Raw genomic sequence first — 27,195 nt, forward strand, 5'->3', positions numbered from 1 at the left:
ATCCCACTTTTACTCTAAATCTTCTTTCTGACATAAAATCTAGGACCCACTTATAGAACCTACCTTTAATTCCCATTTTGTTCAATTTAATTAGTAACCCTTCCCTCCACATGGAATCATAATTGCTTACTTTCACAACAGCATCCATTTGGACCACCCTTTTCTGAACCCACTTGGTGCATATAACCCTTTATGTTCAAGGGTGTGATTAAGGCTTCTGACTAGTATCTTCTCCATCCACTTGCATAGATGTGATGTTAGGGCGATAGGTCTGTAATCACCAGCAGTTTTAGAATCTTTCCCAGGTTTATTAAATGGCAATATTAAAGCACTCTTTCAGCTTTTGGGCATTTTACCTTCTTCCCATATCTTATTAAATAGGTGTAATATTATTTACTTACTTATTATACTTTTTCAGGTAGTTTCTGGAACATAATATAGCTCAGTTGATCTTCTCCTGTAGCAGTATTTCTAGTACCATTTAATACAATCACTAGTTTAATTTAATTTCCTCACTATTTTTTTAATAAACACATCTCTATTTTCCTTAAGAACCTTCTCTTTATGTAGTCTATGGATATCATCTAAATGATCCCCACTATGCACACTAGCCAACTTCTTTCCCAACATATTTGCCTTTTCCTTATCTGTTATTGCCAGTATTCCATCACCCTCTAATACAGGTATTTTAGCACATACCTTGTTTCCCACTCATTTCCTTCAGCATTGACCACACCTCTCCTATTTTAACTTCCCTTCCTATAGTAGAACAATAGTTCCTCCATGCATTTTGTTTACTAATCTTAGTTACTCTTCGTGTCTGAGCCTTTTTCCTCTGACAATTAATTAGATTATCTTGGTCCATGTTATTTCTTCACATTCTCATTGCCCTATTTCATTCTTTAATAGCTTCTGTACATGTATCGTTCCAACATGGGACCATTTTCCTTTCCCCCCAAGTGACTTACATGGTTTGCTATTTAATGCTGTATTCCAAATTAAATGTGAAACTTCAGATGCACATTCCTCAATATCACCCTGCATTCAAATTGACTCACCCATGAAATACAGCATATTTATTAAAAATTTTCCTGATTGGCTTTAGCAAAATCCCACTTCTTATGATTAGGCCTTTCTTGAAGATCTATTCAACATTTAAAGAACAAATATTGGAAAATGATCACTTCCAATACTTGTACTTTCCTTTACCTTCCATTCCAAGAGTTTGCCAGATTATTAGAAATTAAAGTGAGATCAATACATCTTGGTGTGGTGATGCAATAGATAAGACTATGCCTTTGGTGATCGCTGATCACATAGAAGACCTGATTAGAGCTGGGACCAAATTTACTCCCCGCACTTTCCCTCCTTCTACTCCCATTCTCTCTACCCTAAACCCCCCTCACCGTCCACCTCCACCACTGGTTCTAAGTCCTCCAGGTTTGACACGTGTCACAAATAGAGCGAACAACCCGCCTTCCCACTCCGCAATGGCGAAAAAGCCCAGTAAGCTCTGTCTGATATGTGCTGGGTCCAGGCTACGAGGAAAATAGCACTCATGACTCTTCCCAGGACAAGCCGGAGCCCAATGTGCTGGTAGTCTTCTCCATCCCTGTCTTGATAGGTAACAGAAAAAGCATGGTGAATGTGTTAAGAAACAGGAAGCACTCAACATATCCTGCAAATTTAGTATTAATTCCTCGTCAGCCTGTCGATAAAAGTTGGCCAGATAATGTTTTTAACACACTAAAATTAGCTTTGTTAAACGTTAGGTCTTTGGCAGGAAAAATATTTTTAATCAGTGATTTTATAATCACTCATAATCTTAATTTCTTGTTTTTAACTGAAACTTGGTTGGACCAAGATAACAGTGCAGCTGTCCGTATCGAGTCTACCCATCCCAACTTCAGTTTTATGAGTGAAGCTAGAGTGCATAAGAAAGGAGATGGTGTTGCCATTTTGTTTAATGACTCCCTCCAATGCAAAAAGATGTCTTATGGGAATTTTGCTTCTTTTGAATATGTGTCTCTTCAGCTGAATTCCTCTTCTCAAGCTATTTTTCTAAATATCTACAGGCCCCCTAAATACTGTGCAAACTTTTTTGATGACTTTGGTGAACTGCTGTCTATTATCTGTATTGACTTTGACTGTGTGGTTATTGTGGGTGATTTTAACATCCATGTTGACAACCCCCAGGACAGAGGGACTAAGGCACTGTGTTGTGTTCTTGATAATTATGGACTGACCCAACATGTGATGAAGCCCACACACAATAAGGGGCACACTTTGGACATCTCCAAGGGTCTGGACATTTCCAAGGTTGTGGTGACTGATGTTGCTGTCTCTGATCATTCCTGTGTTTTCTTTGAGAGTGCTATCTGCGGTAATCACAAAACGGCATATCACTGAAAACACTAGTGAAATTTTTTTTGAGGCTTTCTGCTCGACACCCACCCTCTCACGGGTCTCAGTCAATGAGCTTGCTGATAATTTCAGTTCAAAAATTACAAATGTTATTGATGCCATTGCACCAGCCACGGTGAAGGTGGTCTCTGGTAAGAGAAGATCTCCACGGAGAAATGCCACGCTGGTTAGAACTCAAAAAGAGAGTGTCGAAAAGCTGAACACAAAAAATTGCATGGCCTCAGATCTACTACAAATTGTCAATATGTCTCTCCTCTCAGGTCTTTTTCTCAGGCCCTGAAAACTGAAGTCATTAAGCCACTCTAGACAGTTCACTAATGAGCAATTATAGGCCCATATCAAATCTCCCATTTTTAAGTAAAATCATTGAAAAGGCTGTTTTCCAACAGTTTAGTGCTTTCTTGGCACTAAATAACTGTTTTCATGTCTTCCAGTCAGGTTTTCGACCACACCACAGCACTGAGACGGCTCTTGTTAAGGTCTTCAATGACATCCATTTAAACACTGACAGTGGCAGAATTTCAGTCTTAGTATTATTAGATCTCAGTGCTGCATTCGACACGGTCGACCACAATATATTATTAGACAGACTTGAAAACTGGGTTGGACTTTCTGGCACAGTACTAAACTAGTTTGAATCCTACTTAAAGGACAGGGACTACTTTGTGTCTATAGATAATCACACATCTGAGCTGACAAAAATGACATGTGGAGTTCCCCAAGGCTCCATTCTGGGGCCTCTTTTGTTTAACATTTACATGCTTCCACTGGCTCAGATTATGAAAAACAGCAAAATATGTTACCATAATTATGCAGATGACACACAGATTTACATAACCATTTCACCAGGGGACTATGATCCCATACAAGTGCTGAGTAACTGTATTGAGCAGGTCAGCGATTGGATGTGCCAGAATTTTCTTCAATTAAACAAGGATAAAACTGAAGTTATTGTTTTTGGAGCCAGGGAGGAGCGATTGAAAGTCAGTGCTCGACTTCAATCTGTAATGTTAAGAACCACGGATCAAGCCAGAAATCTTGGTGTAGTCATTGACTCAGACCTGAATTGGAGGAGCCACATTAAGACAATTACAAAGTCAGCCTACTATCACCTGAAGAATATATCAAGGATTAAAGGACTTATGTCTCAGCAAGACCTGGAAAAACTTATCCATGCATTTATCTTCAGTCGACTCGACTACTGTAACAGTGTCCTTACAGGGCTCCCTAAGAAATCCATCAGACATCTGCAGCTGATTCAGAACGCTGCTGCTTGAGTCCTCACTTAGACCAAAAGGGTGGGTCACATCACTCCAGTTCTGAGGTCTTTACATTGGCTCCCTGTATGTCAAAGAATTAATCTCAAAATCCTGCGGTTAGTTTATAAAGAACTAAATGTTTTAGGGCCAAAATACATTTCTGATCTTCTGCTTCGTTATGAACCACCCAGACCTCTCAGGTCGTCTGGGGCAGGTCTGCTTTCTGTCCCCAGAGTCAAAACTAAACAAGGATAAGCAGCATTCAGTTATAATGGTCCGTATATCTGGAACAAACTCCCAGATAACTGCAGGTCTGCTGAAACTCTCAGTTCTTTTAAATTAAGACTGAAGACTTTTCTTTTTACCATTGCTTTTAATAAAATATTTAAGGTTTTTCTTTTTACCACTGCCTTTAACTAGTAGATTGATACTGTAACTTACACTGCACTGTAACTTTTACTGTCCTGTTTTCTTTTTCTTTGTTTTTAGCTTTTACCATTGCTTTAAATTAAATATTTACATGGTCAGAAATGAGTAGGTAATTGAGCGAAAAGGTAATGAGAGTGAGATTGAACAGAGTGAAGGAAGTGGTCTTCAATCTCACGCCTGAGTGATTTGCAGGAACCTCTGTCCACCTGTAAATGCGCAAGTGGGTCCAGAGTTTAACTGGATCAAAGTGGCCTGCGGACAGACATGTCCTGGTTTCTCTGTAGTGTACGAAGGTTTTTGGAGTTTCAGTGGACCCAAAGATTGCTATGGACCTGAGTACAGACTAGCTAGAGAGAGTAGATTAAGTTTACTTCTTTGTTTATTCTCTTTTCAAAATAATTGTAACTCAATTATTTGCTCAACCCCTCGGCCTGTTTTTATTTTCCATTTAGCTCTTTTAACACTGTAACTTTTATTATATTTTAATGTGTATTTTTTCAAATGTTGCTTTTAAATTTTTTTATATTTCCCTGTTGCTTTTATGTTTTATGTAAAGCACTTTGAATTACCTTGTTGTTGAAATCCCCCACTGTGACCCATCCCCCAATGTGTCCCCGAGCAAGACACTTAACCCCTAGTTGCTCGAGAGGCGTGCAACCTCTGACGATGTATAGCAATTGTAAGTCGCTTTGGATAAATGTAAATGTAACACAGTGTGTTAGAACGCATGTCAATTCTTGTGCCATTTCCATTTTTTAAACAAACTAGTTGCCTAACATCCAGTAGTTCTTCCACTGCTTCTCCATTCCTATCAGTATGCTTACTTTCCCAAAGACTATTATGTGCATTAAAGTCTCTGCACCATATTTCTTTCCTGTTTCCTTGTCTCCTTATTATTTCCTCTAAGGTTTCTAGGCTTAATGATTTACAAAGGGTTAAATAAGTTGATTACTACCAAGTGCCCATCTGATTTATAAATTTCAGTAATCACACATTCTATTTCTTTTGTAGTTGCTATTCATCCAAGTAGTATCCCATCCCTCACATACTCCAAACTGATTTTCACCTCTATCAAACCTAACAGACTCATAACCAGGTTGCCCCCAACAGTGGATGTCTGGCGAGCTTATAAAGCTGTGGATCGGATCCAATGCGTGGTATGATAGTCCGGTCAAGAGTTACTATTATCTCCTGAAGTTTCTTTTGGTGGGAGACAGCAGAGTCGGAAAGGGGGAAATCTTGGACAAGACGGATCAGTAGAGTCCCCCTATGACTATCACAGGGGTAAATAACTATCTCTGCTTTAGTTCAGTTGTTTAGAACTGAATTATAAAGACCTTTTTAAACATTGACAACAACTCTGTGTGGAGGGATTGATTACAAGAGCACCACTATTCTGCTGGATGGGAGGAGAGTGAAATTAGAGTTATGGTAAGAGTTTTTGGCAAAACACAGCGTAATGGGAATTCCAAACATATTGCATGTAACCCTGGACTCAGGGAGACTCATGTGTGATGTGGCACTGAATCTGTGTAAACGTAACAGTTGAAATATCTCTGTTCTCTGTGTTATCCAGACTTCAGGGACAATGAGTCTCTGTGGGATGATATGATTGACCCTATAAATGACAGGCTCACCCAGCTCTCCTCACTCATTCGAGCATACACTTATGCGTGTTGCTGTGAGTTCTGCAGAAGACTTTAATAAAATTCACAGAAAGACAAGTGTTTGCCTGAGCTGTTTCTTTGAAAACTTAAATTGCCATCACAACAGACTGATCAAATCAATAATGGCTGCAGTAGTAGTGAACAAATCCACAGCATATTGGTCTTCTTACATGCTCATGTGCGTTTGTTAGCAACAATATTGCTTATTTCCATCAGCACGCCCCTGGTGTACCCAGGATCCTAGTGGGCAACCGGCTGCACCTGGCTTTCAAGTGACAGGTGCCAACGGAGCAGGCAAGGGCGTATGCAGAAAAGAACAGCACAACTTTCTTTGAGGTCAGTCCGCTGTGCAACTTCAACATCATCGAATCCTTCACAGAACTTTCACGCACTGTGCTGATGAGGCACAGGATGGAGAAATTCTGGAGGACCAACAGAGGTCCATCCATCCATCCATCCGTCGTCAAACGCTTATCCTGCGTACAGGGTTGCGGGGGCCCAACAGAGGTGAGCTGGTTAATCATGTTTGCATACAAGTTCTGTTAAACGTTTTTATTTTTTTACCAGTTCTGTGAGAGGATTGAATGTTTTTTTCATTTTATGAAAACAGTCAGTTCTCACAACTGATAGAGAAAAGCAGCAGAAAGTTTCAGTTGTATTTGTCTTGATTTTGACATGTTCACCCCGAAGTATGTCGCGCCACACCAATGCAGTGGACATGAATCAGCATGGCCTTTTGTGATGTCCAAATAGTACAGTTTATAGACACACTGAGAAATATATATTTATTGAAGAGTAATGTGGAGCTCTGACGCCTTTAAGGGAAAAATTAGGGAGTGTGTCTAACATCCATATCCCTTCTTCTTTATTGTTGAGCAGTAATAAATGGCATTTGACAAACAATGTAATCACAGAATTGAGGAAAGAAGATGCTTCCAGGCCATCGAGGAAGCAGCTTCTTTCTTACTTGCTTTGCATCGTTGTGAGCTTTGCCATAAAGTATATTTTACATATAATTGCAAGGGTTTTCATTCAATCTTTTGTTCTTATATATCATATTTGTAACAATTCTTTATGCTGTTTGACTTATTCACAGACAGTATTGACGATGCACAGCACTCTGCTGCGAGTGTTTGTGGTGGCTCTGGGTCTCCTAACGCACCCAAGAGATGACCCCGGGGTTGAGGAATGGGGTGATATCACCACAGTGGGCATGCAAAAGCATGAAGAGAGGCTGCTGAGAGGAGAAGAAAAACTGGACCATGAAATGGCACATATCAGTAAGGAAAGGATGTATGCTGGGCCTGGAGATGACACTCCCAAGGAACTTGTTGATCGGTCTGATCAGCAAGTTACTGAAAAAGATAAAATGTCAGACTTAGATGATGTGAATGTCATAAAACAGCAATCAGAGGAAGACAATGTTGATCACAAATTACAAGAAGGGGGATATTTTATAGCAGATTTGGATCAGCACCAAAACTCCAAAAGTGAAGGTGAGACTGCTCTGAAAACATCACAAATTGACCATGAGCAAAAGGGAAATTTACAGCTGGACAAGAGGAGTAAACAGGGAGAAGATGACTCTTTTACAGACCCAAGCGGACCACACAAGCAACAGGAAAAGCCCGAAGAGAAGGAAATGTTCAGCTCCAAAGAACAAGAATCACCTCTGTCACACCTTCACACCAAGACATCAGAAAATGAAACTTCAGAGAACACAATCGCTGACTGGGAGGGGGATTATCTCTGGTACTCATGGAACATATTCTCCATCATACGCTTCTTCAGGAAGTAACTAGGGAGAAATTCCCAAATGAAGATAGAAGAAACCAGGACCTTCCCAGTGACCTGCATGGCTGCTACCAGACAGCCACGCTCTGCAGCCATTTCATTCTAAATGTATTCAAGTATCATCCAATAACAAGTGGAGGGAGAATGAGTTTTTAGAGGGGTTTGCAAATGATCTATTGGATGCTATGAGGAGTGTGTGATAGCAATGACGGTATGTTGATTGAGGACTTTCAGATGGTGGGTGTGTGTGATATCATTCCCTTTAGCCCACTTGACCCGTATAACCTGTCCAAAATGGCTGCCACTGTCAGTCTCCCAATGCAGATGATATGCCTGCTGCATTGTGAGACTGAGAAAGTAACGAAAGTTACTGATGTTTGTGATGGACCAGATGGATTAAGAGCGCTATCAAACAAGCGTGGGCACTGATTTCACATAAGTATCAGCTTAACAGCCGCTACATTGATGCTCCAGTCATTTGATTTAGATCAGTGAAGCTAAGCTTCAGTATGAATCCTTGGTTAAATTCAAAACCGATGCCAATTTCTTCATTACTCCTTGCTCCCCAAAGAACTTGGATACTTACTGGACACTCCCTGACAAGCCATCTTGATAGTTTCTTTGAACACATGTCTAGACACCTGCCTGGAAATTCATGCCACAGTCAAACTCTTGAAATTGCCCAGTTCCTTCACCGGAAGGAGGCAGCACTGTCTGGAAGTAGTGTGCTCAAGGAGGTTCATTTCAAAACTGCACTAATGCATCTGCTTTTGACCAGAGCCCGTCACAGTGGAAACCCAACATGGGGACTTCCAGGCTACAAGATTTGCCCTTCATGGAGAGAAGCCCTGAGAACAAGCAGTTGAACCATGCCCTTATTGGGAACCCCTTGACACAGAAAATTATTGAACTTCCTGCTGAATTCACTAAAGCAAAGACTGAATCTCTTCATCCCCTTGTGGTACACAACTGCATCTACAGAGATGCAGTGACACATTTTCACTTACCATGTACCAGTGTACAGACAATGCCAGTTGTGCCATTTAAAGAGTCATAAGCATTAAGATTTTAAATTCTGCTTTTATTCTCTTCTGTCAGAGTGAATGAGTTATGTCATGATAATAGCAAGTGATCCAGTTCTCATTTAAAAATCATGTCTACATAATTCTGTCAGTAATCATTTTCCCATTGCTTTAAGTCTTCATGCTCTGCCACGTCAAGGGAATTCATCCGAGGGTCAACCGCTGCATAGTCATCCTTGCCGCTTGCGACGACCTCCCAAGAGTGACTTGAGATCATACCCCTAGAAGCTGTAAAAATACAAGAGGATAATTGTCAGAGAGTAGCTTTCAGTAAGGAGTCATTTTATGCTTTTGATTCTGCATGATTGTCAAGGGATGAGTACTTTTGGATTTGCATCAGTATTGCCTGTAGAAAGTGAACGCTTCAAGAATCGACTGCCTAGGAACAGCTCTGTGCCAAGTCAGGGAGCATGTCTGAAGTTACTGCATTTCATACCAAGATGTCCTCAAGACCCCTCCCCAACAGACAGACAAGTTGAAGACGTACCCTTAGGCTGTGCCAAGGAGCAGGTCGAGTCACAGCAGGTGCACACGGAGTCATCAGAGTACAGCTCCTTCCACCTAAACCATAACAGTTGTCAGCAATATTAGATGGCAAACTTGATGGACAAAGCAGATCACAGTGAGCACAGCTGGAAATACACATACGAGTTCTTTTGGCAGTCAAGTACACATGAAACACTTCCTCCTACAAGACCTTCAAAAGCAAGCTACACCTGTGAGGTTTTACTTTAGCCAGAGTCAACTCACGTTTTGGTCGCTGGATCATAATTGCAAGCCTTTGAGCCCTGAGTTGGAGTACGTGTCCCCACAGAGATCTCGCAGTGCATGTAGAGTTGCTGAAAGACATGAGCATTAATGGCTACATGTGTTCATTATTTGACAGCATTGAGCTCTGTACAACTACCTCTTGACAGTACCTGTGAGGAGGAAGCGGAAACGCCATTCTTGAAAATCAAGGCACCCAGACTGAATTTCTGGACCATCTCTGAGGCGCCAGCGAGGAACCTTGACTGTTCGTTCTCTTTGCCATCAATCATGCACCTGTCGAGAAGACACATTTACCTCCAACCACCAAGTGACAGGCCCATCTTATACTGAAATCATTTCAAACCTTACCCTTGGTTGTCAACGACCGTATATCGAGGATTTGAATTGGGGTCTCGGGAGGCTGTCACAAAGCACTTGTCGATGTATATCCTCTGGCCTCCCAACTGTGCAGTGCGGTCAGGTTGCGTGGCCTCAAAGTACATCGGCTCGCCCAAGGTGAAGGTTTTGGTTCCAGTGATTTCATTACCTGATGCTGTGGCAAAGTGAGGGACATCACTTGACAATAGAGACACACAGGGCTGCTGCATACATTTGCTATGCAAGTAATACATTTGGTTCCTTTAAGCTCCAGCAGAATATGCAGTGATGAGTTCTGAGTACTTGTAGAACATGCTTTAGTATTTTATCCTGGCATATTTTGAGTACACTTACAAATGCTTGACAGATCAGGTGCTAGGGTGCCTTTTCTAAAATGGTAAATATTTGACTCCAGGGTTTGTCTAGCTTTGGATTCATTTAACAGCTTCCCATTTGTGTCAATTACAGGTGTGCATTTAGCTCCCCATGTAATCTTGTCCACACAAGTTTTGTCAGACATCTTTGTTGCCCATTAAAGAACCTGATTTATACCACCTCAGAAGTACGTCATCATCCACATTAACCTCACCATGTTACAAAACTAAGGATGTACATTTTGTAGCGCTCCCTCTTCTGTCAAGTTGCACATCTATACTTGGAGCAGCACTTTCCTAGCCTGGTTAAGTTTAGAAATGTGCATTTGCAAGTTACCACTCCTTTCTGCACTTCATCAGAGCTCTAATTTAAAAAAGAGACAGTGCTTCTGATAACAGGCCTTGTGCTGAAAATACTGGGTGATGGTGCATTTAAAATATGGGAACATACCATCTTGAGGAGTAAGGGTGAAACTAGTTTTAGGTTGGAGTCGTTTGAAAACTGCACCCATGCGATCAGGATAGAAGCCAACTTTATAGGAGTGGAAAAACCTGCAATAGTCAAGTGAAAACTCACAATACAAAATTTGAAGACAGAAGTCATTGATTGCCCTGTAGTCTTGCAATATGTCCTTGGTCTTAAATGCTGGTAGTTAAGATTTGTAATAGAACTAAATTACACAATCATACTAAAATTAAGGAACCTAATCTAAATCTTACCTGGGATAGTTACAGTTCAGGGGAATATCAAATGGCATTTCCCTTAAAACTGGACCAGTTGGCCTGTAGTGGAGCACATTGCTAAAGGACAGATAATCTGGATGACTCTGGAACATAAACATTCACATGTTGGTTGCAGTTATAAACTAGAACTAACTGAATGATACAGCAGTTGAGAGGAACAGCTTTACCAACCTTTTTCTCAAATCCACAGTCAGTTCTCAGAAGGTACAGAAGGTAGTAATGTTCTTTGGTACCTTTGTTAACAGGACAGGTGCCTAGTTTCAAGTATTTGTATGCGTCACGAGTCTTAAAGACCTCTCTCCTTATTCTCACATACATTCTGTCAACATGACACAGGATTTCAACCAACTTTGTCCCGGCTGTTGCGCCAATTGCCGGAGTAGGGGCAGCAGTCACAAGTAACATTTCGTTAGCCAAGTTAGGGAGGCTTCTGGCACCCTGTTCTGGCTTGAAAACCTGTTTCAGGGTCTGAGAGGCTGGGACAGCCAGATACTGAGGAACATTTTTGGCTTCAGGTGATCCACTACCTGATGCACTCCTCAACAATTTGGTTTCAGGTGCAGGGGCTGGTGTCATTTCTTTACTCATCATTGTCTCCATTCTCACCCACACTAATTCAGGATCTTCCAAAAATAGGCCATCCTCAGATCTACTTTCAAAAGAACTACAGGCAGAACAAAACAGCAACAACAAACACACAGCAGGTACTAACTCCATTTTCACTCCAGCAGCTGCCTTCAACTACAACTGACCCCTAACCTAAACAGGGCATGTATGATGGTGGTGTTTCACCTGGCTTTTATGTTCTGCACTTAAGAGATAATTCACACAGCTGCTGTAAATTCCAATCAAGAACAACCAATGAGAGGTCACCAATAATAATCCCCCTTAACGGGCTTCCTTTCTCTGTAAAGGCTTATGTGTCATACACCAGTGTGGGTTTGCAAAGTGCATGTGTCATTTCTAAACCAATTGTACAACGTGCAAAATAAAGTATAAATTAAGTCAGTCCCTTCAATTTACTCAGTAGGTAGGGTTAACTTCTCCTCCCTCTCTGGTGAGGCAGCAGCAGAGCATTTCCACCCACGTCTATCATAGCCTCTATGGACAGATCAGTTGCTTCATTATTAATGAAGTATCTTGTATTGAATATTAAATAAATCGAGACATAAAACTACAATAAACCTCAAAAACAATGGTGCAAAAGACATAGTTACTTTATTATGTTACAAAAAATCCCGGTCCTACAGAGAAGCTTAGGGCTCTCGATGAAATTTTCTAAATCGATAGATCAATCCAATTAAAAAGATGGGCGGTTGTGGAAAGGTGGGCTAGGCTAATAAGCATTAAATGAGGCATGTAAGTAAGTTTTAAATAACATGTTGTTCCTTTTATTATTTTTTTGAAATCGTAACCGGATGTTACGCAGCGCATGATGCCGCTACCAGGAAGTTCCAACACAGTCCTGTTAGCTGGACGTTGTGGTCGGAGGCTGAAAATCCCTCGTTGGCCTTTTCATTTATTAACAAAGTGAAACAATCGTATTTGGTTTGGAGTATGTTTCAATGTAGGATGATACAGTCTTGCTTTTACTTTGTATCCCCTGTTTGTGCTAAAATGCGTTGTTGTCCTTCTGTTAGCCGACTAGCTAACAAGCCAGCTAACAGTTAGTTAAGGTTGTTTTGATGAATAACTTATTGTGAATAGTAACGTCAGCGGCGGCTGGACTCCAGTGCTAGTAACATATAGTGATGGCAAGTTCGACTCTTTACAGACTCGTTCATTCAAATCTTGTTCATGAAAATGAACTAATCTTTTTTTCAGTCATTTCGTTCATTTGAACCAGGCTGGTTATTGTGGCGCTGCAGCCCTCTAGTGGGCGATTAAAAAACAGCGCCGTTCTCAAACATGGAAGGCTGCCTGGCTTGCTTTATTTGACAAAGTATAAAGCACAAATTCACCTCTTGATTACTGTATATCATCATTATATAAACCCCTGTGGGCCCACAACCAAATTCAAAACATGTAAAAACCACAGAAATATGTTGTCAATATGTAATCACCGCTACTCCGGCTAAATCCTTCCATTTTCACAATCTTTCCCGAGTAGGATACAACCAGACCTGCCATATAAAGGCTTATGTATATAATTACTATCATCATTCATACAGTAGCCTAACGTCCCTATCCATGAGTAAAATATTAATATCGGATTAGCAAATTATTATTATTATTAAATTGGTTGAATTTTAATAAGAGTGTTTTTATTCATATAGTGTATCAAGCTTATTACTTCAATATATTTACTGCAAATGATATATTTATATCTGTCTCTAACTTCTTTAAGCTTGATTTTGCTAAAAAGTTTGCTACTTCATTTCCTTCAACTCCAGCATGTCCAGGGACCCAGCAGAACATAACATGCTACCAATCATTGTAATTCTAAATAATACAGCTAGAATTTCACTTATGATATCAGGACGGGCTTTTGCTTTACGGCCTTTCAAGGCCATCAGGGCAGCTGCAGAATCAGAGCAGATTAAGGCTTCTCTTTTTTTCACATCCTCAATCCACCACAGAGCCCAAAGAATCGCCAGTAGCTCTGTTGTAAAGACAGAACTTCTGTCTGTTATTCTCTTGCTAATCCTAAAGTCCAGTTGAGCTATATACACCCTAGAACCTGCTCTCCCACTCTCTGGTTCCCTGGCACCATCTGTAAAAAATTTCAGATATGATCCCTTCCCACTGTTAGATATTGTTCCAATTTTAGAGCAGTTACGTATTTGTTCTTTTCTTTAAAAAAAGTTAAATCAATATCCAGTTCTTGCATTAACCAATAAGGAATAGGTAGTTGAGTTGTATACCGTGTCTTCTTGCATCATTCTCAATTCTCTTGTCCACTGATTTATGCATTCAAAAAATGATTTGTTTCTGATCTTTCTTCCATGCTTGCATAAGGCACCTAGCTGGGAGTGCTAGATTAGACCCACTCAATTTGATCCAATACTGCATTCCCAACTTAATACGCCTTAAACATAAGGGCATTTCACCCATTTCAATAAGCAGAGCAGGAATTGGAGATGTTCTGAGAGCTCCAAAACAGAGTCTCAGTTCCTTAGCCTGCAGTGTCTAACTTCCTTAACACCGACTGGGCTTCAGAACCATAAACAAAGCACCCAATTCCAATTAGGGCCTTTATCATTGCCTGATATACTAAATGCATGGAACCCCTCTCTGCCCCCCAGTCACATCCCGACAGACCTCTCATTATATTTAACACCTTGTCACATTTTGACAAAATGTTCCTAACGTGAACAGCCCAAGTCATTCGTTGGTCAAACCAGACACCCAAAAATTAAAATTCTTTCACTCTCTCTAGAGGGGAACCAGTGCTGCTGCTGCTGCTGCTTCTTTTTTGTTTCATGGTAGATTGCAACCATGACTTTCAAAGGTGCATACTGCCGCCTACTGTACCAGAGTATGTAGCATGAACTATGTTTGTTGGGACTACTTTTATATCACCAAAAATAATTAAATAAATAGATAAACATAAACAAAACCGATAAACAGCCTAAAAAACCACTAAATCCTATTAAATATCCCTATATTTTTCAGATATTGTACAGCAGCTTTCTGTGTATCCTTTACCCCATCTCCTGTTGTGCCTAATAAACCTTCAAGGTTTCACTTCTTCCTGCCTTACTTATCTTTTGATTCAGCCGCATCCTCTCATCCCTATATTTCCGACAGTCAAATAGTACATTTTCTACACTTTACTTGGACCTACATTCCAAACATTAATCTGATTGACTTTTGCCCATTAAAAACAATGTTTTATTTAACCCGTATGATCAAACCTTAGCCTGGTTAAAACGCTCTCCTCTCTTCTGTTCCTTCTAGTCACACCTTGAGCATGAATAGATTTTTGCAGATATTTCCTTCCACTTTTATCCACATCCCAGCTGTCCTGCCATTTCATCATCATTTCTTTTTAATTATCCTCTTAACCAAATAGGGATATCACTAATAGGTGTAGAAAATAATAATATATAACAGTATTATTAAATCTAAATTCCTCTGATTTAGTCTTCGTTACCAAAGCCATTACCTTTAAAAGAAGTATACTCCCAACACTCCTGAATAACACTCTTTGCATGGTTTTCAAGACCACTTTCACGTAAGCGACTCCAGTATGTAAGTGTGAGTGTGAGTTTATCAGGTCTGGTTGAGGACACTTCCCCTAACTCAACCTGGATTGCTTGTTGATCTAATTGCACCTGCACAAATCCTCAATGCTTTGTTAGTAACTCTATCCAACTTCAGTAAGTGTGTTTTAACTGTTGCTCCATATACATAGCATCCATAATCTATTGTTGACCTCATTAGAGCCCTATAAATATAGATTAATGATTGTTTATTTGCTCACCAGTCTTTCCCCACTACTGCTCTCATTAAATTTATAACTTTCTTGCATTTTGATTCCACCTTTTCGATGTGTATTTTCCATGTTCCCTTTTGGTCTAACCACATACCCACATATTTAAAATGATCTACTGTTTCTATATTGTGGCCATATAACTGTAGGTTCCCGTTTGTCTATCTCTTTTTTTCCTGGTAAATATATGGCAAGACTTACTTGGAGAAAGCTTAAAGCCCCAATTATGCGACCATTGTTCTACCTTTCCTATTGCTTCCTTGATTTTACTTTTCACCCTTATGGGATCTCGTCCTCTTGTCCAGATGGCCCCATCATCTGCATATAGAGCTGACCCAATCCTTCTGTCTAGATTCATAAAAATATCATTAATCATAATATTAAATAAAACTGGACTAATAACATTGCCTTGTGGAATTCTATTAATAATTTCAAATTCTTTAGATACTTCTGATCCCACTTTTACTCTAAATCTTCTTTCTGACATAAAATCTAGGACCCACTTATAGAACCTACCTTTAATTCCCATTTTGTTCAATTTAATTAGTAACCCTTCCCTCCACATGGAATCATAATTGCTTACTTTCACAACAGCATCCATTTTGGACCACCCTTTTCTGAACCCACTTGGTGCATATAACCCTTTATGTTCAAGGGTGTGATTAAGGCTTCTGACTAGTATCTTCTCCATCCACTTGCATAGATGTGATGTTAGGGCGATAGGTCTGTAATTACCAGCAGTTTTAGAATCTTTCCCAGGTTTATTAAATGGCAATATTAAAGCACTCTTTCAGCTTTTGGGCATTTTACCTTCTTCCCATATCTTATTAAATAGGTGTAATATTATTTTACTTACTTATTATACTTTTTCAGGTAGTTTCTGGAACATAATATAGCTCAGTTGATCTTCTCCTGTAGCAGTATTTCTAGTACCATTTAATACAATCACTAGTTTAATTTAATTTCCTCACTATTTTTTTAATACACATCTCTATTTTCCTTAAGAACCTTCTCTTTATGTAGTCTATGGATATCATCTAAATGATCCCCACTATGCACACTAGCCAACTTCTTTCCCAACATATTTGCCTTTTCCTTATCTGTTATTGCCAGTATTCCATCACCCTCTAATACAGGTATTTTAGCACATACCTTGTTTCCCACTCATTTCCTTCAGCATTGACCACACCTCTCCTATTTTAACTTCCCTTCCTATAGTAGAACAATAGTTCCTCCATGCATTTTGTTTACTAATCTTAGTTACTCTTCGTGTCTGAGCCTTTTTCCTCTGACAATTAATTAGATTATCTTGGTCCATGTTATTTCTTCACATTCTCATTGCCCTATTTCATTCTTTAATAGCTTCTGTACATGTATCGTTCCAACATGGGACCATTTTCCTTTCCCCCCCAAGTGACTTACATGGTTTGCTATTTAATGCTGTATTCCAAATTAAATGTGAAACTTCAGATGCACATTCCTCAATATCACCCTGCATTCAAATTGACTCACCCATGAAATACAGCATATTTATTAAAAATTTTCCTGATTGGCTTTAGCAAAATCCCACTTCTTATGATTAGGCCTTTCTTGAAGATCTATTTCAACATTTAAAGAACAAAATATTGGAAAATGATCACTTCCAATACTTGTACTTTCCTTTACCTTCCATTCCAAGAGTTTGCCAGATTATTAGAAATTAAAGTGAGATCAATACATCTTGGTGTGGTGATGCAATAGATAAGACTATGCCTTTGGTGATCGCTGATCACATAGAAGACCTGATTAGAGCTGGGACCAAATTTACTCCCCGCACCTTCCCTCCTTCTACTCCCATTCTCTCTACCCTAAACCCCCCTCACCGTCCACCTCCACCACTGGTTCTAAGTCCTCCAGGTTTGACACGTGTCACAAATAGAGCGAACAACCCGCCTTCCCACTCCGCAATGGCGAAAAAGCCCAGTAAGCTCTGTCTGATATGTGCTGGGTCCAGGCTACGAGGAAAATAGCACTCATGACTCTTCCCAGGACAAGCCGGAGCCCAATGTGCTGGTAGTCTTCTCCATCCCTGTCTTGATAGGTAACAGAAAAAGCATGGTGAATGTGTTAAGAAACAGGAAGCACTCAACATATCCTGCAAATTTAGTATTAATTCCTCGTCAGCCTGTCGATAAAAGTTGGCCAGATAATGTTTTTAACACACTAAAATTAGCTTTGTTAAACGTTAGGTCTTTGGCAGGAAAAATATTTTTAATCAGTGATTTTATAATCACTCATAATCTTAATTTCTTGTTTTTAACTGAAACTTGGTTGGACCAAGATAACAGTGCAGCTGTCCGTATCGAGTCTACCCATCCCAACTTCAGTTTTATGAGTGAAGCTAGAGTGCATAAGAAAGGAGATGGTGTTGCCATTTTGTTTAATGACTCCCTCCAATGCAAAAAGATGTCTTATGGGAATTTTGCTTCTTTTGAATATGTGTCTCTTCAGCTGAATTCCTCTTCTCAAGCTATTTTTCTAAATATCTACAGGCCCCCTAAATACTGTGCAAACTTTTTTGATGACTTTGGTGAACTGCTGTCTATTATCTGTATTGACTTTGACTGTGTGGTTATTGTGGGTGATTTTAACATCCATGTTGACAACCCCCAGGACAGAGGGACTAAGGCACTGTGTTGTGTTCTTGATAATTATGGACTGACCCAACATGTGATGAAGCCCACACACAATAAGGGGCACACTTTGGACATCTCCAAGGGTCTGGACATTTCCAAGGTTGTGGTGACTGATGTTGCTGTCTCTGATCATTCCTGTGTTTTCTTTGAGAGTGCTATCTGCGGTAATCACAAAACGGCATATCACTGAAAACACTAGTGAAATTTTTTTGAGGCTTTCTGCTCGACACCCACCCTCTCACGGGTCTCAGTCAATGAGCTTGTTGATAATTTCAGTTCAAAAATTACAAATGTTATTGATGCCATTGCACCAGCCACGGTGAAGGTGGTCTCTGGTAAGAGAAGATCTCCACGGAGAAATGCCACGCTGGTTAGAACTCAAAAAGAGAGTGTCGAAAAGCTGAACACAAAAAATTGCATGGCCTCAGATCTACTACAAATTGTCAATATGTCTCTCCTCTCAGGTCTTTTTCTCAGGCCCTGAAAACTGAAGTCATTAAGCCACTCTAGACAGTTCACTAATGAGCAATTATAGGCCCATATCAAATCTCCCATTTTTAAGTAAAATCATTGAAAAGGCTGTTTTCCAACAGTTTAGTGCTTTCTTGGCACTAAATAACTGTTTTCATGTCTTCCAGTCAGGTTTTCGACCACACCACAGCACTGAGACGGCTCTTGTTAAGGTCTTCAATGACATCCATTTAAACACTGACAGTGGCAGAATTTCAGTCTTAGTATTATTAGATCTCAGTGCTGCATTCGACACGGTCGACCACAATATATTATTAGACAGACTTGAAAACTGGGTTGGACTTTCTGGCACAGTACTAAACTAGTTTGAATCCTACTTAAAGGACAGGGACTATTTTGTGTCTATAGATAATCACACATCTGAGCTGACAAAAATGACATGTGGAGTTCCCCAAGGCTCCATTCTGGGGCCTCTTTTGTTTAACATTTACATGCTTCCACTGGCTCAGATTATGAAAAACAGCAAAATATGTTACCATAATTATGCAGATGACACACAGATTTACATAACCATTTCACCAGGGGACTATGATCCCATACAAGTGCTGAGTAACTGTATTGAGCAGGTCAGCGATTGGATGTGCCAGAATTTTCTTCAATTAAACAAGGATAAAACTGAAGTTATTGTTTTTGGAGCCAGGGAGGAGCGATTGAAAGTCAGTGCTCGACTTCAATCTGTAATGTTAAGAACCACGGATCAAGCCAGAAATCTTGGTGTAGTCATTGACTCAGACCTGAATTGGAGGAGCCACATTAAGACAATTACAAAGTCAGCCTACTATCACCTGAAGAATATATCAAGGATTAAAGGACTTATGTCTCAGCAAGACCTGGAAAAACTTATCCATGCATTTATCTTCAGTCGACTCGACTACTGTAACAGTGTCCTTACAGGGCTCCCTAAGAAATCCATCAGACATCTGCAGCTGATTCAGAACGCTGCTGCTTGAGTCCTCACTTAGACCAAAAGGGTGGGTCACATCACTCCAGTTCTGAGGTCTTTACATTGGCTCCCTGTATGTCAAAGAATTAATCTCAAAATCCTGCGGTTAGTTTATAAAGAACTAAATGTTTTAGGGCCAAAATACATTTCTGATCTTCTGCTTCGTTATGAACCACCCAGACCTCTCAGGTCGTCTGGGGCAGGTCTGCTTTCTGTCCCCAGAGTCAAAACTAAACAAGGATAAGCAGCATTCAGTTATAATGGTCCGTATATCTGGAACAAACTCCCAGATAACTGCAGGTCTGCTGAAACTCTCAGTTCTTTTAAATTAAGACTGAAGACTTTTCTTTTTACCATTGCTTTTAATAAAATATTTAAGGTTTTTCTTTTTACCACTGCCTTTAACTAGTAGATTGATACTGTAACTTACACTGCACTGTAACTTTTACTGTCCTGTTTTCTTTTTCTTTGTTTTTAGCTTTTTACCATTGCTTTAAATTAAATATTTACATGGTCAGAAATGAGTAGGTAATTGAGCGAAAAGGTAATGAGAGTGAGATTGAACAGAGTGAAGGAAGTGGTCTTCAATCTCACGCCTGAGTGATTTGCAGGAACCTCTGTCCACCTGTAAATGCGCAAGTGGGTCCAGAGTTTAACTGGATCAAAGTGGCCTGCGGACAGACATGTCCTGGTTTCTCTGTAGTGTACGAAGGTTTTTGGAGTTTCAGTGGACCCAAAGATTGCTATGGACCTGAGTACAGACTAGCTAGAGAGAGTAGATTAAGTTTACTTCTTTGTTTATTCTCTTTTCAAAATAATTGTAACTCAATTATTTGCTCAACCCCTCGGCCTGTTTTTATTTTCCATTTAGCTCTTTTAACACTGTAACTTTTATTATATTTTAATGTGTATTTTTTCAAATGTTGCTTTTAAATTTTTTTATATTTCCCTGTTGCTTTTATGTTTTATGTAAAGCACTTTGAATTACCTTGTTGTTGAAATCCCCCACTGTGACCCATCCCCCAATGTGTCCCCGAGCAAGACACTTAACCCCTAGTTGCTCGAGAGGCGTGCAACCTCTGACGATGTATAGCAATTGTAAGTCGCTTTGGATAAATGTAAATGTAACACAGTGTGTTAGAACGCATGTCAATTCTTGTGCCATTTCCATTTTTTAAACAAACTAGTTGCCTAACATCCAGTAGTTCTTCCACTGCTTCTCCATTCCTATCAGTATGCTTACTTTCCCAAAGACTATTATGTGCATTAAAGTCTCTGCACCATATTTCTTTCCTGTTTCCTTGTCTCCTTATTATTTCCTCTAAGGTTTCTAGGCTTAATGATTTACAAAGGGTTAAATAAGTTGATTACTACCAAGTGCCCATCTGATTTATAAATTTCAGTAATCACACATTCTATTTCTTTTGTAGTTGCTATTCATCCAAGTAGTATCCCATCCCTCACATACTCCAAACTGATTTTCACCTCTATCAAACCTAACAGACTCATAACCAGGTTGCCCCCAACAGTGGATGTCTGGCGAGCTTATAAAGCTGTGGATCGGATCCAATGCGTGGTATGATAGTCCGGTCAAGAGTTACTATTATCTCCTGAAGTTTCTTTTGGTGGGAGACAGCAGAGTCGGAAAGGGGGAAATCTTGGACAAGACGGATCAGTAGAGTCCCCCTATGACTATCACAGGGGTAAATAACTATCTCTGCTTTAGTTCAGTTGTTTAGAACTGAATTATAAAGACCTTTTTAAACATTGACAACAACTCTGTGTGGAGGGATTGATTACAAGAGCACCACTATTCTGCTGGATGGGAGGAGAGTGAAATTAGAGTTATGGTAAGAGTTTTTGGCAAAACACAGCGTAATGGGAATTCCAAACATATTGCATGTAACCCTGGACTCAGGGAGACTCATGTGTGATGTGGCACTGAATCTGTGTAAACGTAACAGTTGAAATATCTCTGTTCTCTGTGTTATCCAGACTTCAGGGACAATGAGTCTCTGTGGGATGATATGATTGACCCTATAAATGACAGGCTCACCCAGCTCTCCTCACTCATTCGAGCATACACTTATGCGTGTTGCTGTGAGTTCTGCAGAAGACTTTAATAAAATTCACAGAAAGACAAGTGTTTGCCTGAGCTGTTTCTTTGAAAACTTAAATTGCCATCACAACAGACTGATCAAATCAATAATGGCTGCAGTAGTAGTGAACAAATCCACAGCATATTGGTCTTCTTACATGCTCATGTGCGTTTGTTAGCAACAATATTGCTTATTTCCATCAGCACGCCCCTGGTGTACCCAGGATCCTAGTGGGCAACCGGCTGCACCTGGCTTTCAAGTGACAGGTGCCAACGGAGCAGGCAAGGGCGTATGCAGAAAAGAACAGCACAACTTTCTTTGAGGTCAGTCCGCTGTGCAACTTCAACATCATCGAATCCTTCACAGAACTTTCACGCACTGTGCTGATGAGGCACAGGATGGAGAAATTCTGGAGGACCAACAGAGGTCCATCCATCCATCCATCCGTCGTCAAACGCTTATCCTGCGTACAGGGTTGCGGGGGCCCAACAGAGGTGAGCTGGTTAATCATGTTTGCATACAAGTTCTGTTAAACGTTTTTATTTTTTTACCAGTTCTGTGAGAGGATTGAATGTTTTTTTCATTTTATGAAAACAGTCAGTTCTCACAACTGATAGAGAAAAGCAGCAGAAAGTTTCAGTTGTATTTGTCTTGATTTTGACATGTTCACCCCCGAAGTATGTCGCGCCACACCAATGCAGTGGACATGAATCAGCATGGCCTTTTGTGATGTCCAAATAGTACAGTTTATAGACACACTGAGAAATATATATTTATTGAAGAGTAATGTGGAGCTCTGACGCCTTTAAGGGAAAAATTAGGGAGTGTGTCTAACATCCATATCCCTTCTTCTTTATTGTTGAGCAGTAATAAATGGCATTTGACAAACAATGTAATCACAGAATTGAGGAAAGAAGATGCTTCCAGGCCATCGAGGAAGCAGCTTCTTTCTTACTTGCTTTGCATCGTTGTGAGCTTTGCCATAAAGTATATTTTACATATAATTGCAAGGGTTTTCATTCAATCTTTTGTTCTTATATATATATCATATTTGTAACAATTCTTTATGCTGTTTGACTTATTCACAGACAGTATTGACGATGCACAGCACTCTGCTGCGAGTGTTTGTGGTGGCTCTGGGTCTCCTAACGCACCCAAGAGATGACCCCGGGGTTGAGGAATGGGGTGATATCACCACAGTGGGCATGCAAAAGCATGAAGAGAGGCTGCTGAGAGGAGAAGAAAAACTGGACCATGAAATGGCACATATCAGTAAGGAAAGGATGTATGCTGGGCCTGGAGATGACACTCCCAAGGAACTTGTTGATCGGTCTGATCAGCAAGTTACTGAAAAAGATAAAATGTCAGACTTAGATGATGTGAATGTCATAAAACAGCAATCAGAGGAAGACAATGTTGATCACAAATTACAAGAAGGGGGATATTTTATAGCAGATTTGGATCAGCACCAAAACTCCAAAAGTGAAGGTGAGACTGCTCTGAAAACATCACAAATTGACCATGAGCAAAAGGGAAATTTACAGCTGGACAAGAGGAGTAAACAGGGAGAAGATGACTCTTTTACAGACCCAAGCGGACCACACAAGCAACAGGAAAAGCCCGAAGAGAAGGAAATGTTCAGCTCCAAAGAACAAGAATCACCTCTGTCACACCTTCACACCAAGACATCAGAAAATGAAACTTCAGAGAACACAATCGCTGACTGGGAGGGGGATTATCTCTGGTACTCATGGAACATATTCTCCATCATACGCTTCTTCAGGAAGTAACTAGGGAGAAATTCCCAAATGAAGATAGAAGAAACCAGGACCTTCCCAGTGACCTGCATGGCTGCTACCAGACAGCCACGCTCTGCAGCCATTTCATTCTAAATGTATTCAAGTATCATCCAATAACAAGTGGAGGGAGGATGAGTTTTTAGAGGGGTTTGCAAATGATCTATTGGATGCTATGAGGAGTGTGTGATAGCAATGACGGTATGTTGATTGAGGACTTTCAGATGGTGGGTGTGTGTGATATCATTCCCTTTAGCCCACTTGACCCGTATAACCTGTCCAAAATGGCTGCCACTGTCAGTCTCCCAATGCAGATGATATGCCTGCTGCATTGTGAGACTGAGAAAGTAACGAAAGTTACTGATGTTTGTGATGGACCAGATGGATTAAGAGCGCTATCAAACAAGCGTGGGCACTGATTTCACATAAGTATCAGCTTAACAGCCGCTACATTGATGCTCCAGTCATTTGATTTAGATCAGTGAAGCTAAGCTTCAGTATGAATCCTTGGTTAAATTCAAAACCGATGCCAATTTCTTCATTACTCCTTGCTCCCCAAAGAACTTGGATACTTACTGGACACTCCCTGACAAGCCATCTTGATAGTTTCTTTGAACACATGTCTAGACACCTGCCTGGAAATTCATGCCACAGTCAAACTCTTGAAATTGCCCAGTTCCTTCACCGGAAACAGGCAGCACTGTCTGGAAGTAGTGTGCTCAAGGAGGTTCATTTCAAAACTGCACTAATGCATCTGCTTTTGACCAGAGCCCCATCACAGTGGAAACCCAACATGGGGACTTCCAGGCTACAAGATTTGCCCTTCATGGAGAGAAGCCCTGAGAACAAGCAGTTGAACCATGCCCTTATTGGGAACCCCTTGACACAGAAAATTATTGAACTTCCTGCTGAATTCACTAAAGCAAAGACTGAATCTCTTCATCCCCTTGTGGTACACAACTGCATCTACAGAGATGCAGTGACACATTTTCACTTACCATGTACCAGTGTACAGACAATGCCAGTTGTGCCATTTAAAGTCATAAGCATTAAGATTTTAAATTCTGCTTTTATTCTCTTCTGTCAGAGTGAATGAGTTATGTCATGATAATAGCAAGTGATCCATTTCTCATTTAAAAATCATGTCTACATAATTCTGTCAGTAATCATTTTCCCATTGCTTTAAGTCTTCATGCTCTGCCACGTCAAGGGAATTCATCCGAGGGTCAACCGCTGCATAGTCATCCTTGCCGCTTGCGACGACCTCCCAAGAGTGACTTGAGATCATACCCCTAGAAGCTGTAAAAATACAAGAGGATAATTGTCAGAGAGTAGCTTTCAGTAAGGAGTCATTTTATGCTTTTGATTCTGCATGATTGTCAAGGGATGAGTACTTTTGGATTTGCATCAGTATTGCCTGTAGAAAGTGAACGCTTCAAGAATCGACTGCCTAGGAACAGCTCTGTGCCAAGTCAGGGAGCATGTCTGAAGTTACTGCATTTCATACCAAGATGTCCTCAAGACCCCTCCCCAACAGACAGACAAGTTGAAGACGTACCCTTAGGCTGTGCCAAGGAGCAGGTCGAGTCACAGCAGGTGCACACGGAGTCATCAGAGTACAGCTCCTTCCACCTAAACCATAACAGTTGTCAGCAATATTAGATGGCAAACTTGATGGACAAAGCAGATCACAGTGAGCACAGCTGGAAATACACATACTGAGTTCTTTTGGCAGTCAAGTACACATGAAACACTTCCTCCTACAAGACCTTCAAAAGCAAGCTACACCTGTGAGGTTTTACTTTAGCCAGAGTCAACTCACGTTTTGGTCGCTGGATCATAATTGCAAGCCTTTGAGCCCTGAGTTGGAGTACGTGTCCCCACAGAGATCTCGCAGTGCATGTAGAGTTGCTGAAAGACATTGAGCATTAATGGCTACATGTGTTCATTATTTGACAGCATTGAGCTCTGTACCACTACCTCTTAACAGTACCTGTGAGGAGGAAGCGGAAACGCCATTCTTGAAAATCAAGGCACCCAGACTGAATTTCTGGACCATCTCTGAGGCGCCAGCGAGGAACCTTGACTGTTCGTTCTCTTTGCCATCAATCATGCACCTGTCGAGAAGACACATTTACCTCCAACCACCAAGTGACAGGCCCATCTTATACTGAAATCATTTCAAACCTTACCCTTGGTTGTCAACGACCGTATATCGAGGATTTGAATTGGGGTCTCGGGAGGCTGTCACAAAGCACTTGTCGATGTATATCCTCTGGCCTCCCAACTGTGCAGTGCGGTCAGGTTGCGTGGCCTCAAAGTACATCGGCTCGCCCAAGGTGAAGGTTTTGGTTCCAGTGATTTCATTACCTGATGCTGTGGCAAAGTGAGGGACATCACTTGACAATAGAGACACACAGGGCTGCTGCATACATTTGCTATGCAAGTAATACATTTGGTTCCTTTAAGCTCCAGCAGAATATGCAGTGATGAGTTCTGAGTACTTGTAGAACATGCTTTAGTATTTTATCTGGCATATTTTGAGTACACTTACAAATGCTTGACAGATCAGGTGCTAGGGTGCCTTTTCTAAAATGGTAAATATTTGACTCCAGGGTTTGTCTAGCTTTGGATTCATTTAACAGCTTCCCATTTGTGTCAATTACAGGTGAGCATTTAGCTCCCCATGTAATTCTTGTCCACACAAGTTTTGTCAGACATCTTTGTTGCCCATTAAAGAACCTGATTTATACCACCTCAGAAGTATGTCATCATCCACATTAACCTCACCATGTTACAAAACTAAGGATGTACATTTTGTAGCGCTCCCTCTTCTGTTCAAGTTGCACATCTATACTTGGAGCAGCACTTTCCTAGCCTGGTTAAGTTTAGAAATGTGCATTTGCAAGTTACCACTCCTTTCTGCACTTCATCAGAGCTCCTAATTTTAAAAAAAGAAGCTACACAGAAAAGCTTCTGATAACTGGCCTTGTGCTGAAAATACTGGGTGATGGTGCATTTAAAATATGGGAACATACCATCTTGAGGAGTAAGGGTGAAACTAGTTTTAGGTTGGAGTCGTTTGAAAACTGCACCCATGCGATCAGGATAGAAGCCAACTTTATAGGAGTGGAAAAACCTGCAATAGTCAAGTGAAAACTCACAATACAAAATTTGAAAACCGAAGTCATTGATTGCCCTGTAGTCTTGCAATATGTCCTTGGTCTTAAATGCTGGTAGTTAAGATTTGTAATAGAACTAAATTACACAATCATACTAAAACTAAAGAACCTAATCTAAATCTTACCTGGGATAGTTACAGTTCAGGGGAATATCAAATGGCATTTCCCTTAAAACTGGACCGGTTGGCCTGTAGTGGAGCACATTACTAAAGGACAGATAATCTGGATGACTCTGGAACATAAACATTCACATGTTGGTTGCAGTTATAAGAGAACTAACTGAATGATACAGCAATTGAGGGAACAGCTTTACCAACCTTTTTCTCAAATCCACAGTCAGTTCTCAGAAGGTACTCAAGGTAGTAATGTTCTTTGGTACCTTTGTTAACAGGACAGGTGCCTAGTTTCAAGTATTTGTATGCGTCACGAGTCTTAAAGACCTCTCTCCTGATTCTCACATACATTCTGTCAACATGACACAGGATTTCAACCAACTTTGTCCCGGCTGTTGCGCCAATTGCCGGAGTAGGGGCAGCAGTCACAAGTAACATTTCGTTAGCCAAGTTAGGGAGGCTTCTGGCACCCTGTTCTGGCTTGAAAACCTGTTTCAGGGTCTGAGAGGCTGGGACAGCC

General features: G+C 40.5%; 1 protein-coding gene and 1 pseudogene across 1 annotated transcript; one reads left to right on the forward strand and one right to left on the reverse strand.

Moving 5' to 3' along the window:
- Positions 1-6,887: 6,887 nt before the first annotated feature.
- LOC119908274 lies at positions 6,888-8,680 on the forward strand (annotated as a pseudogene).
- A 35-nt stretch (positions 8,681-8,715) lies between these two features.
- Positions 8,716-27,063, reverse strand: LOC119908278 (zona pellucida sperm-binding protein 3-like). The gene is made up of 8 exons (XM_038725991.1): positions 26,880-27,063; positions 10,878-10,984; positions 10,609-10,709; positions 9,775-9,958; positions 9,576-9,699; positions 9,406-9,494; positions 9,143-9,216; positions 8,716-8,883 (listed from the first exon to the last, which is right to left on the reverse strand). The coding sequence occupies exons 1-8, from the start codon at positions 27,024-27,026 to the stop codon at positions 8,744-8,746; spliced, it is 966 nt and encodes a 321-aa protein (XP_038581919.1). The 5' UTR covers positions 27,027-27,063; the 3' UTR covers positions 8,716-8,743.
- Between the last annotated feature and the right edge of the window lie 132 nt (positions 27,064-27,195).

The sequence above is a fragment of the Micropterus salmoides genome, unplaced genomic scaffold (assembly GCF_014851395.1).
Source record: "Micropterus salmoides isolate LMB-PRFRI ecotype aquatic unplaced genomic scaffold, ASM1485139v1 Ms_hic_scaffold_1727, whole genome shotgun sequence".
NCBI classification, from domain to species: Eukaryota; Metazoa; Chordata; class Actinopteri; order Centrarchiformes; family Centrarchidae; genus Micropterus; species Micropterus salmoides.

Bases quoted from the DNA above. Each gene is read 5' to 3' on its own strand.
- LOC119908278 (XM_038725991.1), bottom strand. From the start codon at position 27,026: ATGTATGTGAGAATCAGGAGAGAGGTCTTTAAGACTCGTGACGCATAC. The intron at 10,710-10,877 runs GTAAGATTTAGA...TGACTATTGCAG, and splicing joins CTGAACTGTAACTATCCCAG to GTTTTTCCACTCCTATAAAG. The intron at 9,217-9,405 runs GTGAGTTGACTC...GTTATGGTTTAG, and splicing joins TATGATCCAGCGACCAAAAC to GTGGAAGGAGCTGTACTCTG.